Here is an 18,775-nt window from a genome sequence, read left to right as displayed (position 1 = left end):
GTTAGCCTTAGCACCCAGAGAGGATATTATATTTTCTTGGATGATATTGAGATAAGATTATTCTAACGAGAATATACTACATATGTAAATAATCACAATTAATAAATTATGACTTAGTCACATTAGTGTCTATAAGTCTATCAACAATCATGATAGGTGTATACTAAAATCAGCTATCAATATAAAATACATATTGAAATATAAAATACACGTTAAAAATAAATTAAATCCCGGGATAGATCATAGATGCAAGTCTATGTACGAAATCTAATTAAGAGTTCCTCCAAAAATTCATTAATTAATGATCAGGATGGGACATTTTGTTTTCTTGTTTTCTAAGTTTTGTAAATAAATGTAACAAGTACGTTCTTTTAGTTCTGGACCACAAGAGTTGATAGAAGACTATAAGAGTAGACAAATTTGGATGAAAGATATGTGATGCAAATGAGTTCTGCAATGGGCTAATGGCAACAATGTAAAAGCCTTATTATTTTTTTTTTTTGTAAATACTATGGGAGACCTAAGATTCCTATAGCAAATTATAGGGCTGAATCTTGAAATAAGACAATTCTATGTGAGAAAAAGAATGCATTTATAGAAATATCGAAATCACAACTATTAAAATTTAGAAGTCCACTAAAAAGACTAAGAGACAAAAGTCTGAATTTATTGTCTTGTGTAGGGACGAATATTCAGCAATCAATACTTTTACTGGTTTCTGGTTGGCAAGAATATTTCATGATGCTGGTAAGTATGAATTATGGAAGCATAAAACTAAACCAAAAATATAATTTTTCACTTCAACCAATTTATATTATTGAATCAGCTGGATCCCAGTTAGATGATAAATAATACAACAAATATTATTGAAAAAATGGTAGAATCTCATTTCAGGTGGTTTGTATGTTAGGAGAAGATCGACAAAGCATCCAATTAGGAGGGTAGGTGGTGAATGGTAGAGAAAGACCAAACAATAAGAGCACCTACAATGGTGAGTTCCTCTTTCACTTTTTTCTGACACATAGGAACTCTAACCATTGGAGGAGAGAAGGAATGAGTTCCTGCACGAGTCTCAAGATGAGGGAGTCCCTCTAAACAGGGACTCAAATTAACTAATAATAATTTGCCATTTGAAAAATTATTTAAAAAAAAAATATAAAATCTAAAATAATTAAATAATTATATTAAATAATGAAATAATAATTAAATTAGTAATAATTATAATAAAAATTATATTAAATAATTATATTTTTATTTAATAAATAATTTATATTAATTATTTAAATAATAATTAATTATATTTTATTTAATATTAATATCTTTTAATAGTTAATTATTTTAAATTTTATAAATTTAAATAATATTATTAAAAAAATCAATTACATTAATTTTAAGTATTTTAATTAATTAATTAAATGGGACCACAACAGGGACTAAAGTTAGTTCCTCCTAATGGAGAAGAGAGAGATACTTTGAGTTCCTATTTACCGTTTATAACGCAAAAGCTGATGTGGAGTTACTTTTTATGACAGGTGGGCCATAAATAGGGACTGAGATGAGTTCCCTACTGGAGATGGTCTAAGACTATATACATAAGGTGGTCAAAGGATATTTATGTATAACCGATCTTACGGTAAATATGATTCATAAGGCTGCGTTTGTTTTTTAGAAAACAAAACATTGAGAACAGGACAGGACAAGACAGTGATGGACAGAGACACAAAATTGTGTTCTTGTATTCTGTTTGGTGATAAACTAGAACAAATTATAAAAATCCAATTTATTTTTATTTTTTTCATTCAAAAAATTTGAGATAAAAAATATAATAATAAAAAATATAATTATGAATAATTAACAAGAATAATGAAAAAAAAGTAAAAAAATAAATTGTGTCTCTTGTTAGTGTCTCTACGTGCTTCCTGTCATGATGGATACACAATGTCTCTGTCCATATCTCCTCTGCCAAACACAATCGTGTATCTCTGTGTCACTGTCTCAGTGTGTCTAATAGAACAGAATGATATGGTTTGATCTATGTAGCCGATCCACCTAACGAAATAAAACTTCGCTGTTATTGTTGATTGTTGTTATTGGTTTGTTAAAAAAAATGAGGCTGTAGTTTCAATAGTATGCTTATGGTTATAGCATTCTTATGACAGCTGAGTGGGAGCGTTGTGGATTATTTGCTACATACTCAGAAGTGCTTACACTCTCCCACCTTGATGAATTATTCCTAAGGCGCACCCCTTGTGTAGTTGCAGCTCTATCTAGTGTTTTGAGGCTCCCATTATATAGTTCTGTGCTCAATCTAAATGCCCTCTTCAAAACACTATCCTCATCTTTCCTTTCTTGTTGACTTGCTGCTTCTTCTTCTTGATTATGATGATGATGATGGTGCCATTTTGTCAGCAATGCCAGCACTAAGCAAATGGTGGATGTAGCAGCACATATGGCATAGAGGCCCAAGAAATTGCTGAGGATCAGGCTCTCTGTTTCAGGGGATGATGTGTTTGAGCATTCATTGGAAGGTGTCAACCATTCATTTTCCAATTTCTTTAGTGTTCCATCTTCTGCTAGTGTTAAAATTGCTTCAGAGAAGTCCTTTGCCATTGGAGATCCTTTTTGGAATACCTGCATTTGGATTATGTATCATATTATAATCACATATATAATGTGAATCAAAACTTGAAAGTGAAAAAAATAAAATGCATAACTAAAATTAAGCACTCACAAATCCCATTCCTCCAAATCTATATGCAGCTGTGGTTGAAGAATATTGATTGCAATACTTATTCAAGAAAACCTTCTCATATGGACTCTCAAGAAATAGAGCAACAATTTGTTTGGTCTTGAATTTTTCCACAATGTCATTCTCACCATCTACATCTATGATTTGCTTTGGATGTAATTTATATACATTCACCATGTAGTCCTTGACAAAGGTACTGACATTGTCACATCCAACTGGTAAATTATTTTGCCTCAGCCAATTAATATCTCTTCCAGATTTCAACTTTGTAACAGTGAGCATTGAAGAAAGGCTTGCAGTGTAGCTTGATGTTAGAACAAACACAAGAAATAGCCATACACCAACTACTACTCTTGCAGAGTTGCTGTTTATTTTCTCTCCTGTGATAACCATGATACTTATTTTACAGAAAATAGAAGAAAAATCAAAAGCTTTGATGTTACTAATTATACTTACTGTGAGAAAAAAATAGAGAAGAAAAAGCAAACCACAGTGTGGTGCTGATCTGATTTTTCAGTGGTCCACCAAATTCTGGATTCAGTTTATGTTCTAAGAACCAGATGATAAACATTGTGTAGATGAGGATGCTACTAGTTGCTATCCACATTTGCCAGCTAAATGGTTTCATAAACAACCATGCTGATCCTTCAGTCTCTACTGGAAGAATGAGTGATAAACCTGACTCAGTGTATGGTTGAGTGAACGAAACATACTTTGATCGATTCGCAAGGATTGTTACATCTCCCACTATAGCATCATAGGACTGCACATGAGTATAATCCACAGCAGTAGTATTAGTATTTAATTTTCAGAAAGAAAGATTGACATAATAATAAAAAAAGTATGCAACTATGAACATGATTTGGAACTAGTCCATGATTAAGTATGCCAAAGATGCTTTTGATATGATTTTATTTGAGGTCCTTAGCAAATTGCTTGTACAATTCAGTGTTATGTTTTGATGTGCATATATTCCAGATGATAAATAGCATAAAGTAAAATTTCTTTACCTCATTTATGACATTCTGAAAAAGACTGTCATAGGATTCATTGAAGGAATGAAATTCATAGGGCAATAGGTCACCATAGTTCTCACTCAGAATTTGTCTTATTGAGTAGAAAAGATCAATACAGAAACCTTGATATTGATTTTGTGATACTTCCTTTACAAAGTTCTCAAAAGCTGGGTTTACAGGAACTGCAACTTTTAAAGGGTTTATCTCTGTTGGTAACTTCCATCCCATAGGAATATGAACAGTAGAATTTAGGCCTCCAGGCCAAACCACTGTGCCAGTTATGTTTCTTGTACCAAGATCATCTCTTTTCTCTATGTCTTCCAGTGTTTTAAGAGATCTTTCAAACTTCAATTCTGGGGTCCAAAAGTCCAGTTCTGTGTATCTGTTATTAACCACATTTATTACTCTCATTCTTGGAATGTAGGATAACTGGCTTTCTTTGAAACTTATGCTCCCACTTAAGCCATCAAAATTGCTTGACAACATTTTCTCCATGAACACTCTTGAGTTGCTAGAGTTAGCATTCATTTTCTCCAAGGCTTTTGCGATCATTGTGATGCTATCATAGGCTTTTAGTGCATATAATCCTGGTTTAGATGTTCCAGCTTGGAAATTCTCTTGAAACTGAGTATAAGCAATAGAGCTTGTAGAATAGTAGGTTTTGATTCCCAAAGCACCCTCCATAGAGGATAAAATGGTTGTGTTGTAAGATTCAAATGTACTAGTACTCCCTTCATTGATTATCCAAGCTGAATCTTTTCCCATCAATCCAATTTTCCTTGCTTCTCTGAACAAATGTGTTACCATAGGTAATGATGCTTGAAGAACAACGAAAACCCGAGATTTTACTTGCAATAGCTTAAGCAACTCATCAAGAACAACCCCTTTTGGATCAGTTAAAGAACTAAATGGTGGAAGAACTAGTTGGTACTCAATCTCAGAATCAACCTTTTGTAGAGCCTCAGATAAGAAACTTAACATACCGGAATAGCTGCTATAAAAGTCATCTTCATATATTGCTACAACCTTTTGCCAGTTGTATGAATGGATAATATCTGCTATGCAGTTCATATGTGCAGTGTAATTATCATCCATTTGAATCAAGAAAGGCCAACGAGTTTGCATTAATGGAGGTACTATAGGTGGAGCAGAGAATGAAATAACTGGTACTTGAGCTTTAGCTCCAAGATCAGCAACTAGAGCTGCTTCCTGCCATGTCTCCATGCCAATAATGACTTCAACTTTCTTCTTAGCAATTAGTTCCTCAGCTGAAAACCAAAAAGAACTTAGATTAAATTGGTTCAACACTTCACTTCTTTTATGATCAGATTAGTACTAGTACCACTCACCAGCTGAAGCTGCTTGTAAAGGGTTCCTGCCAGAGTCAAGGAAGGAAAGAATTATGTTATGAGTTTTTTTAAATGGTTATTGAAACTTTGAGCTGCAATCTCCATGGCTCTTCTCTGCTGTTTTCCGGTATCAGAATTGACATCAATGACAACACCAACACTTGCATTTTGAGGAGTTTTGGCAGCTTGAGCTTCTGAAACAGAGATGAACAGGATCAAGGTGATTATTATAGGAAGAAGAAGCAAAATATGTGAATTCATGTTGGTCCTAATAGGCAAGTTTAACCATTTGCAAAAAACATGTTATTTCCAATAAAAGAAGCATAATAGTTATATACATGTATTCAATGGAGGGAACTGGTCATAATCTTATAGCACATTGGTGTTGAATTGAAAATTATTCATTTGTTCTCAAACTTATGGAACATCACCCTTTGAAACTTCGCATATGATCATTTCTAAGTGTATTGCGTACAAGTGTACAACAATGTCTAACGTGTGAGAATAAAAATGTAAATTTGATAAGAATCACTTCATGAAATAAAATTAAACTTTTTATTGTTTGACCAAGGATTAAAAGTTTGAAAGGTCAACTTACATAGTTCGATCAAATCCGTTCTCCAAGAAACTTGGAATGTCTATTAACTAATGGTTGTATTAAAATAATTTTCAAACTGATGTTAACATATTTTTGGGATTTGAAATTCATTTTGGCCTGAAATTTTTGACCGACCTCAATTTCAACCCCTAAATTTATAGTTACTCAATTAATATCCTCCAAATATTAAATTGTATCCCACGTTTGCTCCTGTAGCTATCTATGTTAATGGAGATCTAATGTGGCACGCTAAATTGACAGAATGTGTATTCACGTGGCACCCAACTTGCCAGAATAAATATGTGATGAGTGAATGATGTGATAAAAGTTGAATGAACTCAATTTCATAAATTTAAGGGTTGAAATTGAGGTCAGTAAAAAATTTCAGGAGCCAAAATGAGTTTCAACTCATATTTTTGGCTTAGGTTAGATAAATAATGTATTTTGGAAATGTTCTTAGGTAAATTTGAGGAGTTAAACACTAGAGTAGTCCCTGAAATTCACAAAATGTATTGATTTGGTCCCTGACTTCCTAATTGTACTATTTAGATCCTCGATTTTGAAAAAAAAATGCACCTAGTTAGTCCCCTTTTCTAAATCGTTGTATTTTTGAATCTCAGAAACTATTTTGATGTTTAACTTTAAATTTGAGTAATGATTTTTTCATGCCAATACATATGCCTAACATTCTAATAGGAAAGGAAATAAGCTAATATTATTTCCGTACTAACAAATAACATAAATACGTATTTTCTGAATTCGAATATTTTTTATACGAGTTATTTAAATATATAAATTGCACATATAAAAAATATTTTGAATATTCACTTTTACCCTAAAGCCTAACTATAAGGATGTGTAACTTGTAAGTAAAGTTATTATAATTTGCTAAATTGCTGGGGTGGTTTTTTTTTATTGGACGAAGGTTGCAAGGGTTAGAAAGTAAAATCACTTGTTTAGGGGAGCACAAGAGAGATGGATCACGGGTTTTGGGTCAACTCATAAATTCAAAAAACCAGATTGGGCCGGTGTTACGGGCCTAGGGGAAGAAGCATTGGATCAATGGGCTATTACGTCCGGTCCATAAAGTAACCGGATCGGGGCTCCGATTAAGTGAACCGCGAGCCCAGAAGTTGAAGCTCAGCTCAAGCTGGAAACTCGAGTGCGGTGGAGTGGAGAAGGAGAAGGAATGGCGCAGTTCTGGAAACCGGGGACGGAGAAGCCTCGCCTTGTGGACGATGAAGAAGGTGGCGTTCTCTTCTTCTCTGGTGGCTTCTCGTCCTCTTCTTCCTCTTCTGGTTATGGATACGCGAGCATCGAGAAGCAGAGGCAGCGTTTACCTGTTTACAAGTACCGCACTGCGATTCTCTACCTTGTCGAGACTCACGCCACCACCATCATTGTCGGCGAGACCGGCAGTGGCAAAACCACTCAAATCCCTCAGGTAACACACAGAAGAACACTTGTCTTGTGCAAATTGGATTTGACCATTTTAAACTGAAATTGAAATTTGAAATTCATTTGTATCTAATTGGAACTTGCAGTTCCTCAAGGAGGCTGGCTGGGCTTCCGGTGGCCGACTCATTGCTTGCACCCAGCCGAGACGACTAGCTGTTCAGGTTCCACCATATCTTTCACTGATATATTCTATTCAGCATAAGATTAGAAGTTAGTTATTCTGTTACTCAAGTTAGTTGGCCATGTTGGTTAGCCTCAGACCATGCTAAAGTAGTACTTGCTGAATGGTAAAGAGTGAATTCATTCGTTTGTGATGTGGCTAAATGAGCTGATGTAACACTGTCACTGTGCTATTTAGCTGGGTTTTTTTAACTTCACTCACAGTTTAATTAAATTCTCATCTTATAATGTCATTATTCTCATTCATGGCTTACCTTATTGATAATATTCTCACACCAACGTTTTTGCAGGCGGTTGCTGCCAGGGTTGCCGAAGAAATGGGAGTTAAACTTGGTGAGGAAGTTGGTTACACCATTAGGTTTGAAGATGTTACAAAGCCAGTAAGCATCTCTGTTTATTTCTTTCAGATTAGGAAATATCTAAATCTGACTTAGTGCTGATGAATATCTACCCATTAAACACTAATAATCATGCGGTCATTTGAATGATCTTTCTTGTACTTGCAATTTGTGATCATATAATGCGAATGCTTACAATAGTTTTCATTTCCTCGGCAGCACAGGATGTAACAGTACTCAAATTTTTGACGGATGGTGTCCTCTTGAGGGAGATGATGGATGATCCTCTTTTGACCAAATATAGGTACTCGTCAAACTTTGTCCACAAAGCCTAATTGTAAACCTTAATGTAAGTAGTTGTCCTTCCATGGCATTTTATAGTTTGTGCCAAGTGCCAAGTAGCAAGGACCCTATATTTGTTCTGTGCTTTAGAATGAAAGAGATCTTTTTCCATTTCTATGTCCTGTAGTGATCTGACCCTGAACATAACTTTTGCAGTGTTATAATGGTAGATGAAGCTCATGAAAGGTCCATCTCAACTGATATTTTACTTGGACTGTTGAAAAAGGTATCAAATTTATAGGCTAGCCATACATTATTGAAGTATCAAATTCAACTTTTTTTATTCCGGTTTTCAGGGTCTTTATTTTGTATATTTTCTGCTTGATATTTTTATAGGTTCAAAAACGTCGACCGGAGTTGCGATTGATTATCTCATCTGCTACAATTGAAGCAAAGGCGATGTCTGACTTCTTCGGGAAGAGGTTTTGTTCTTATCTTTCTATGTTCTAATTGTTATTCCTTTACTTTTAACCTTACAGATGGTAAACATTTTACGTAGATATAATAAGAATTCATCCAATTGACTATACCCATTATTTGTCCATTTTAGTATGTTGTATCAATTAGAAATTCTTGGTGCTGCTTCCCTATCCTGAAGAAGGACACTTTTATTTTTTTCCTCCAAAACCCACTCACTCGCTCAGTCATTTGTGCATGGTAAACAGGAAAAAGCGCCGGGAACTTGAAAATGAGGAGAATGGAATACAATTGGAACCTGCAATTTTATCAGTTGAGGTACTATTTTCCGAGATAGTATTGATGCCTGCATGTTTTTGGTTATCGAACTCTATAGTATTTACTTTTCTAGGCAGGAATACACATGCTTCTTTGATGTGACTAGAATATCATTGGCTGGATTTCTTTTTGGGATAAGATTATGTTTTTCGGTTGTTAGTTTCCCTCAGGTGCTTGGTCCACATTTATTTCAAGGGTGTTGCCATATTCAATTTGCAAAGGATTCTTCTATCCTACTGTATTCCAAGCTTCATTGTTTCCTTAGTTTTCCCCACTACCACATCCTCACCCTGGTCCTCAATGTTCTTCATTCTATTTCTTGTTAGCAGCTAATAATAAGAAATTTTATTAGCCGAAGAATACATACTTTTCAGAGTTTGGACTGCATTTTAATTTGAAGATCTGATGTTCGTAGTCACTTGGCCTTTGTGATTTCCATGGTAGAGTTTTAATATATAAAAATTAATTATATTTTTTGTTTTTCAGGGTAGAGGCTTCAATGTACAAATTAATTATGTTGAGGAACCTGTCCAAGACTATGTTCAGGCTGCCGTTTCAACAGTACTGTTGATTCATGAGAGGGTATTTTGTCTTATATTGAAACATGATCACATCAAAGAATTTATTCTATTTTTTATGCATTTTATTTAATGTAAATATATATGCAGTTGCATGGTGCATCCGAGTATGCACTAAGCTTCAAGTTATAGAACCCAAGTACTAGTGTTCATTTCAAGGAGAACCAGTAATTCTGGGACTCTCCACCACATAGTGAAACACATTTAACGTTTTAACTTTTGACATAAGTAGAAAGTCATATGTATTTTGGTATTCAAAACAAAAGCAAAATGGATAAAAAATGGTAATTGGTCTATACCATCCATTGTTAGGAGCCTCCGGGAGATATTCTAGTTTTCCTTACTGGTCAAGATGATATTGATGCTGCTGTTCAGTTGATTGCTGATGAAGTTCAAACCAGCAAGAAACATTCTCCAGGTACACCTTATGAAACATTAGATTGTGATTTAGTTAGATTCTTACAGCTGTTTATATCATGTACAAATTCTTTTTACTTTATTTAGAAAATATTAAGCAGTGTTGAACTGTATTTTCATTTCTCCAAAATGAACACAATGGGAATAGAATGTCATCTTTTGCACATAATTATACCTGTCAATTGAATACCAGTAACGCATGGTGTTTTCTTTTGTTTCAGGATTGGTTGTTTTGCCTCTTTATTCTGGACTTCCACGAGCTGAACAGGTTACTATACATCAGTGCATTTAGTTGCTGCAACATGTGTTTGTATAAAAATATTTGAATGTCATATATGTTTCACTTTTTTAGGAGTTAGTGTTTTCTCCAACTCCTAGAGGAAAGAGGAAAGTAATAATTTCTACCAATATAGCAGAAACATCCCTTACATTGGAGGTAACCCTTTTCTGCAAAGTATTAACTATCGCCAGAGGCTACAGGATTCTCCTTATCCATGCTCAATGTTTTATATTGTGCAGGGTATTGTCTATGTTGTTGACAGCGGATTTTCAAAACAAAAGTTCTACAATCCGGTATTTCCATTTTGTTTCTTAAAGTATATTTCTATTAAAGATATATTTTAATGAGCTGGAAATTATATGTTCATACTATTATAAAATTAAATCTTTTTTCCAGATTTAATACAGGATAAAAGTACATGCCTTTTAGATTGATGCCCTTCAATTCTGGTTTCCATTCAAGTTTATTGCTTTGTATTCTGCATCTATCGTTTCTAGTTGACTTGCTAGTAATTTTATGTTCATAAGTCCTACCTTCTCCACCCTTCTCTTCTTTTCTTGGATGTCTTTTCGTCTGCAAGTTTAACTTTCTGCTCTCCTCTGTCACAGATTACTGATGTTGAAAATCTGGTTGTGGCACCAATATCTAAGGCTTCTGCTAAACAGAGAGCTGGTAGGGCTGGACGAGTTCGACCAGGAAAATGTTACAGGTTTGTGACTGAAACTAGTTAGTATTTTTCAGATAGGTTCAAGGTATTTCTATTTTCAAATATAATGTTTTTCGTCTAATCCTTTGTTGCTAAGAGATATGAAATCCATAACAAGTTGACTAAAAGTTGCTTCTGTGTTTCTTGCTGCTGTTTTTCCTTTCTTAATAGAGGCTGTGGCATAACTGCAAACTGTTTAGGTGGTTCACTTCCTCAGATACATTTTAATATCATCTTAAGCATTTTGTTCAACTAGTTATCTTTCATTGTGTCTTATTTCGCTGATTTTTTTAAATGCATATTATGATTCATATGTCTGCTTTCTCTTCCTGTTACCTTGTAACCATAACTATTATGATTTGTGATGGTAATGTTGGCATCCCCTTTCTTACCATTCATTATGCGTATGGCTGCAACCAGGTTATATGCAGAAGAATATTTTCTTAATCACATGTCTAATGAGGCAATTCCAGAGATACAGAGATCAAATCTTGTCTCCTGTATAATCCATGTTAGTCATTTTATTTTTATTTAAAAAAAAAGAAACAATTTCAAAGTAGCATTTTTTTCACAGTGCAGTTTATGTATGTTTATCTTGAGTAAAGTGTTTAATACCTTTTATGATGATTTCCAGTTGAAGGCCTTGGGGATTGATAATATCTTAGGCTTTGATTGGCCTGCATCTCCATCTCCTGAAGCAATGATCCGGGCACTAGAAGTTCTCTACTCACTTGGGGTCTTGGACGATGATGCGAAGCTTACTTCACCTACCGGATTTCAAGTTGCAGAGATTCCACTTGTACGTTTGGGATTTATCTAAAATCATATTTCATCCATTTGTTAAAATTTCACCACCATGGGGACAGGTTTAATTCGAAGTGCACCCACAAAGGAATAGCAAAGAACTGAAATATTGAAAATTGGAAGCATCAATGACTTTATTCATAAATTCTATCTATAAAGGATAAATGTGGTATCCTATTACAGGAATTCATCTGAAACCTGCACTCTCTTATAAAATGTTAATGAAAGTCTATTTCATTCTTCCATAACGACCTTAATCCTTTGCAGCCATAGAGGAAACATATGCTATCCTTGGAGTTTGGATCATTTTTTACACCTGTTACTTAGCTTTGCTTTCAGTGCATGTGGTTCTAGTATGGTTTTGCTTGCGTTTCTTAGTATTATTGGTTAACATAGATGACCAGTGTGGATTCATGAAATAATCAACACTTTAAAGCTCATTTAAATTTCTAGTATTCCTTCTTATCATATTCTTTAGCACTAATTACATTTGTTGTCAATGTTCAGCTGTTAAAAGAGTTTTTGTGTGGTTTCCATTTATTCATTTTTCTTATCACAATCTACATGCATTTCTTACAATTTTTTGCCGACACTTGTTGATGACATGCAATTCTTTTCCAGGACCCAATGATCTCAAAAATGATAATAGCTTCCAACCAATTTGGATGTTCAGAGGAAATAATCACGGTTGCTGCTGTTCTTTCCATCCAAGTAAAGCTTTTTGCTCTGGTTCATAATGAGTTGTTTCAGGGAAAATTTTATATTTCCTTTGCATGTTAAAATCAGGATTGGTAAAGAGTATATACGTTTTCTTACTATTTTGGTACATATTAAATGAAATTTATCTGGATCACAGCACAGAAATGTAGTAAAAATATTTACATAGTGACAGTTCAATTCAGTTTCAAAGTATCTGTATGTGCAGTCCATCTGGATCTCGGGACGAGGGATACAAAAGGAATCAGATGAAGCAAAATTGAGATTTGCTGGTGAATTAATTTCATCGTCTTTCAATTATTGATACAGGGTGACCATGTGACGTTCCTTAATGTATACAAGGGGTTTCTTCAGTCTGGTAAATCTTCCCAGTGGTGTCACAAGAACTACGTGAACTACCATGCAATGGTGTGTTTGTGCTTTGCAACTTTGACATTGTAAGCTTTTCCATTTATACATGTTGATAGCCTACTTAAATTGAACAGAGAAAGGTTCTTGAAGTTAGAGAACAACTCAAACGAATTGCACAGAGAATTGGCATAGTCTTAAAGTCTTGCGAGAGTGATATGCAGGTTGTTTCTCAGCTCTCTGATATTTTTACTTTTTTGGAAAACATATTATAGAAAAGGATACAATCTTCTCGTGGTTTATTATTTTTTGCATGAATATTTGAGTTAGATAAGCTCTCCGGGTTTCCCCTAATGTATTTTTTATCTTATTGATCCTCTTCCTTTATTTGGCTTTTTACCCTACCATATCTTTTTAACTTTCAGTTCATTGGTTTTTAGTCTTACTGGGTACAATTATATTTATAAATTTAAATTATGTCATTTTAGGTGGTTCGGAAGGCAGTTACTGCAGGATTCTTCGCTAATACATGCCGTTTAGAGGTGAGCGGCTTCTTGAAACTAAAATGGCAGATCTTCTGATTTTATTTTTTATTTTTTTATCTGTATATTTTCCAAATCGGATGTACATTGTTGAGCAACTTCTGTATATTTTTTGACTTGATTCCTATCTTTGTTGTTTCTGTACCTTGTTGCAAAAGGAATACAGCCATAATGGGATGTACAAGACGATAAGAGGATCGCAAGAAGTTTATATTCACCCTTCATCAGTGCTATTCAGGTAATGTTATGCGAATCTGAACTAAGTTGAGAAATTTCTTTGAAGATTTATCAAAATAACATGAATCAAGACATCAAGATACAATTTGGAATGTTACTTATGAAAGTGTTTTGATGCTTGCGAGAACAAAATCCAACTAAAACAGTGAGATCAGGAGTTTGCTTCTAGTTTATTGAGTTCACTCCATTAATCGAAGCTCATTCGAGTCTTAGTTTTCATGTGAGGTAACTAATTGATTAGCAATTTGTATGTTCTTTTGCAGAGTAAATCCGAAGTGGATTATTTACAATTCTCTTGTATCAACTGATAGACAGTACATGCGTAACGTCATATCCATAGATCCTTCATGGCTCTTGGAGGCTGCTCCACACTTCTACCTGCTACAACAATCTAATCCTCTTCACTAATTGCCTTGGCCTTAATTATTGGAAGAATCTGAGACAAAAGGGAAATGTTTTGCTAAGATATCATGTCTCTGGTTCAAGTAGGACAGGTTAAAGGTAGAAACCCCTTTGGATGTCATTTAAGGTTTATTGTTAATCCTTCAAGCTCCGCAGTCCTAATAGCCAGGTTACGGTTTCAACCATTAACGCTCTATAGATTTTGTAAATTGTATTCAAGAATAACGAAAGAGAAGATTGGTTCTTGCTCATTTTTGAGAAAGTGCCATTTGAAGTTATATATACTTATATAGAGAGAATTAGATAAAGTTTTACTCTTCACCATACATGATTTTATATTTTTTCAACATTACAGTCTGAGAGTATTTCGATCATTTTGCACACATATATATTACATGTATATCCGGAAAATAAAAAACTGTCAAATCAAATTTTATAAATAGCATAAGAACAGAAGAACTTCATAAATAACGTAGAGTTATTCAATTTTCATTTTAAAGATATTTAAATTATTCAAATCTATTTACAGATAATTATTAAATTTATTTTATATTAAGAAAAGGAAACTAAATTGAAATACGTTTAGTTTCATTTCATATTGGAATTATATATTTTGAGAACATTATACCAAAAATCTATATCTATTTATATACACTTAAAAAGTTAAAAAAGAGACTAACATGAGGAATGAGGATAACGCAGAAATATTTGGTGATTTATATTAAGTTTTCAAAATTTGTTTGTTTAAAATAATACATACATACAAATTTTATGAAACTAAATATAAATCTTTTGAAAAAAAAATGTAGATATATTTGAAAATGACAATTTTTTTTTATAGAAACATAGAATTTCTATATTAGAAAAAAACGCAGAAAGTAGAACGTAACTGAAGAATAAAAAGAAGCAAGAAGGAAGAAGGATAATATTACATTTAATTCATATACATAAAGAAAACATCTAAATTAAAACTATAATATTTGATTTTTATTTAATTTATTCAAATTTGATTTACACTTTTACATTAGGGGTAAGGAAACAAAGACGAGGCATATTTAATTTCATTTTAAGTAAGTTTAATTATTCTATGTGAAATGTAAAGAAGGGCAAAGGAAAGAGAATAATAAAGGAGTACTTGTTTTTTTTTTTGGTTTGCACTAGGGTATCTATCAGGCCGGAAGCCCAATGACTAATTCCTCGGATACTACAGAGGTACACAAAGTGGGCGACCGTCCCAAGCAAAAATTTTGAAGAGTAAACAAAATTTTCCAAATGAGTTTCGTCCCAAATAACATTCTTCTTAATTCTAAAAGAAAATTCATGCATTTTCATGCTAACAAACCCTTGTAGGAACCAAACAAACCCTTGTAGGAACCAAAACTTGGAGTGTCATCGAATTTAAAATTTCATTACTCTAAAGACTATAGAGCAACTATAGAATTACATGTAATGTAACCAAATTAAAAGTCTCAAATAAAATAAAACTATAACTATCGAAACTAACATAAGTCAAATGAAATCCCCATGCAAGATTTCTTCTTATCTTTGATTTCCAGTTTCCTTAAATCCAAGAGCATGGTCTCCAATGTAACAAGTCCCTTCTATCTATAACTCCGAGTTACCTTGGCCTCAACCAAGACTAGGAAACTATTCACTCTTTCTTTGCTTGTTAACATTGTTGGATTTCAAGCACAAAACCATTGCAAATGCATACTCATCATAGCCATTGTTACTGCTTCACGGTTTCCTGCTAGAATCAAAGCTTCAAGCTAAGATCAATGCCGCAGCGTCCTGCTTCGCATCGCCCGTGATGCGATCCAGGTGCATTCCCCCACTCTGGATCCTTAACTCCTAAGAAATTATAAAAAGGCTTATTGTCTGATGCATTTGATCCTGAACGATGGTTTGAGTCCTCAGTTCTATCCTATAATGTTTCAAAAACAGGAAAATGGAAATGTATAGTTAGATATGCAAACTATAATCAAGAAAAATTGTCCTTCATTGTTCTAAACATTTGGATAGATAGAGAATTAACATTTTTTTTTTTCTTAAGAGAGGAACATTAAGAAAAGTGATTGTTCTAAACATAACCAAAGAGCTAAGAATATTGACCTTCTGAAATTTCTTGCAACTTACTTCAGTGACTTGGTAAGGAAGCATAGTGCCTTTGGAAAGAACACCTTGAAACAAATGCATAGGTGGTGGTGGTGGATGAACATCATGATGAGTTGCAAATGATGGGAAATTTGCTTGGCCATGCACACCAATGTCAGAATTGAACCTTTTGTTGTTGAGATCCAAACTACTGCTACTACCCCGTTTGGCATCCCTGAGAAAAAAAGAAGACAAGCAGAGACAAAAATGAAAACAATATCTTGAAAACAAAAGATACTGAAAATTAAAACAAAAACCAATAAGGCCTATAATGGTAAACAAAGGAGTTACCTGTAACAATTATTGGCTGAGGTGAAACCATTTGCACCTTGAGTATCAGTAATGGATGATTGATGAGGTCTACTAAGGTGAGAAAAGATTGAAGAAACTTGGAAGTTAGGTGGAGGAATCAGAGAGTTTTCCAAGGATGAAGGGTGAGATCTCTTCATGCCAGATACCTAAATTACACATATAACTTTGTTGTCAAGATAGAACTGCAAATTTCAGATTGGTGCTAAATCCAAAAATTTTGCTCTTTACATCATTGTTCTATAATCTTCTCATATCCCACAGACCCAAATAAACTTAATCTCAAGAAGGATTGAGATTTCTAGATCTGATTAACTTTTTAATTGTTAAGCTAAACAGATTAAGGTAAATATGTGGAGAATTTGGCAAATTCTTTTTGAAAAATCAATAGCTAAGAACTGAATCAATCACTGCTCTTAATAGCATCAAGGCATCAACTATAAGAAATCAAATGCCTATATGAAATTAAAGTAAAACATGCCTTATAAAACCTACTCAACTAGAAGAAAAAGTACAGAAAACAGTTCCAAATGTACTATTGTTTTAGTAGAAACATAAATGTGAGCATGGAGGAATAAGAACATAGAACAGTTTATACCTTATGTTCCTCTGGGACATTAGATGTGTGTTTGTAATAAGAACTTTGGTTTGAAGGGGGCTCTATATGATTGTGCAGTCCAAGTGGCAATGATCCTGAAGAGGCAGGGATACCACTTCCAAGAAATTGATTCATCTGCAAGCATAGGTTTAAATTTCACATGATACTGATATCATAGACACAGACCAGATAATCAAAGTAAACATTATTATAATTTCATAAACCTTACCATGGGAGGAGATGGAAACGAATTAGTTCTCTTTTGAATTGTGGGAGGTTGAGGCCAAATTTGATTAGATTCAGAAGACAAATTCCTAGATGAGGAATTTCCAGAATCAGATTGGCTTACATCTATCACATCATTGATGTTGGACTTGGACATACATGAACTTAGATTCATTGGAAACAGTTCCTGTTCAGGCCTAACCAAACTTGATCCTCCACCATTTCTACCAAAGTGAGCATAGACAGAAGGAGATGTCATAATGGATGGTGGTGGAGTAGTTGGGACTAAATAATCAGATTTTGTTGCCGATGGAGGAACATGTGGCGGCCGAGGTGGCGAGGAGGGTGGTGGTGGTGGCTGAAGATGATGATAATGATGTGGTTTCAAAGGTGAAGAATTATGATGAAAAGGATTTGAATGATGATTTGATTGAAATGAAAAAGCACATTCACCATTGTTGTTATTGTTTCTCCTATGATGATGATCTGAAATGGTGTCTATATTCTCTTGTTCTCTGAGAATCTTCTCAAGCTCAGCAACACCAGGGCCTCTCTTTGGAATCCTTGGACGCTTATTCTGCGGCTTCTTCACACCGGAACTCCACATGGTAGCAGCACCACTGCTTCCACAACCACAACCAGTGTTACCTGTGTTGCTGCACATGTTCATGTTCATGTTCTTGTAACGACAATGATGATGCTTCTCCTAAGGTTTGATTGGTGCCATACAATATAGATGTGAGATGAAGATCATTGAGAATCCAATGGGGATTAAATAATCAATGAAATGAGAGAGAGGAAGATGATTCAGACATGATCCAAAATGCCCCCATTTGAAGGATCACAAAATATAATCTAAAAGGAGTAACAAAAAATATTCATTCAAAAACAAATAGCGTGATATAAGGAAACAAAATCTCTCTTAAGAAGAAGAACGAGGAGAGTGAGTGCGGCTACTTCTACTATATAACTTATAGTATTATATTTTTATTATTATAATCAATAATCAATGAATTAATTAATTATTAATTATAATTATAATAATAGATTATTATTGCTTAGGAAAATCTTGTGTGTCGTGATATCTAAATTAAATTGCAAAGTAAAAGGGGAGTTCCCGGGATTTTCTCAGACCAAGAAAAACATGGAGTTTGCAAAAGGCACTGAAATCCAACCAAGCATTTCCATCAGAATCTTTCTTTCTATGAGTTTTTCTCGCCCATGTTTTTCTCATCACTATTCACTCATCAACTCACCCTCACTTCTGTTCTCTCTTCTTTCTGCACTGATCATGGTGACACATTTAACACTGCTTTTTCTTACTTAGACGCGTGTGATAATATTCATCACTTCCCTTTTTAACCCTCCAACTTAATTACTCTTATTCATAATCCACCTATTGCATGCAGATCCATGCAATTACAGATTCATTTTTATTTTCAACATAACATCAAGGTAGGTTTGTATCTATAAAGATAATTAGTTGAGTTATTTGCTCTTATTCCTATGTTTAGTGTCTTCTAATAAATATATGTTGGAAAAGTATAGGTGAACAATGAAAATATTAAACAATGTAAACAATAGATATATCGGATGTTCATTTTACTAGTGTACGGATAAGGGGTGGCAATGGGGCGGGTAGGGGCGGGTTTTTGCTCTACCCGACCCCGCCCCGCTCAACGAAAACCCGCAT

At 34.1% G+C, this 18,775-nt stretch overlaps 2 protein-coding genes and 1 pseudogene across 3 annotated transcripts; 1 reads left to right on the top strand and 2 right to left on the bottom strand.

Moving 5' to 3' along the window:
• Window positions 1-2,139: 2,139 nt before the first annotated feature.
• On the bottom strand, window positions 2,140-5,375 carry LOC107468218 (glutamate receptor 2.7-like; annotated as a pseudogene).
• A 1,481-nt stretch (window positions 5,376-6,856) lies between these two features.
• Window positions 6,857-14,104, top strand: LOC107468312 (probable pre-mRNA-splicing factor ATP-dependent RNA helicase DEAH9). Its single transcript, XM_016087580.3, has 22 exons — window positions 6,857-7,156; window positions 7,257-7,331; window positions 7,641-7,730; window positions 7,913-7,992; window positions 8,187-8,256; window positions 8,367-8,452; window positions 8,696-8,765; window positions 9,252-9,347; window positions 9,656-9,761; window positions 9,982-10,028; window positions 10,113-10,196; window positions 10,280-10,333; window positions 10,649-10,749; window positions 11,167-11,257; window positions 11,381-11,545; window positions 12,172-12,261; window positions 12,476-12,535; window positions 12,577-12,675; window positions 12,753-12,839; window positions 13,104-13,157; window positions 13,316-13,395; window positions 13,658-14,104. Exons 1-22 carry the CDS (start codon window positions 6,902-6,904, stop codon window positions 13,800-13,802), a joined length of 2,085 nt encoding a protein of 694 aa, XP_015943066.1. The 5' UTR covers window positions 6,857-6,901; the 3' UTR covers window positions 13,803-14,104.
• A 1,422-nt stretch (window positions 14,105-15,526) lies between these two features.
• Window positions 15,527-17,758, bottom strand: LOC110276626 (uncharacterized). 2 transcript variants are annotated; one of them, XM_021133527.2, is made up of 5 exons: window positions 17,087-17,758; window positions 16,858-16,992; window positions 16,242-16,408; window positions 15,909-16,125; window positions 15,527-15,720 (listed from the first exon to the last, which is right to left on the bottom strand). In XM_021133527.2, exons 1-5 carry the CDS (start codon window positions 17,756-17,758, stop codon window positions 15,553-15,555), a joined length of 1,359 nt encoding a protein of 452 aa, XP_020989186.1. In that variant the 3' UTR covers window positions 15,527-15,552. The 2 variants fall into 2 exon arrangements, with proteins under 2 accessions (XP_020989186.1, XP_020989187.1); XM_021133528.2 differs by having other exon boundaries at window positions 15,933-16,125.
• Window positions 17,759-18,775: the final 1,017 nt, after the last annotated feature.

Source organism: Arachis duranensis, chromosome 10 (genome assembly GCF_000817695.3).
Source record: "Arachis duranensis cultivar V14167 chromosome 10, aradu.V14167.gnm2.J7QH, whole genome shotgun sequence".
In the NCBI taxonomy this organism is placed as follows: domain Eukaryota; kingdom Viridiplantae; phylum Streptophyta; class Magnoliopsida; order Fabales; family Fabaceae; genus Arachis; species Arachis duranensis.
This window is presented reverse-complemented; position numbering and strand designations above follow the sequence as displayed.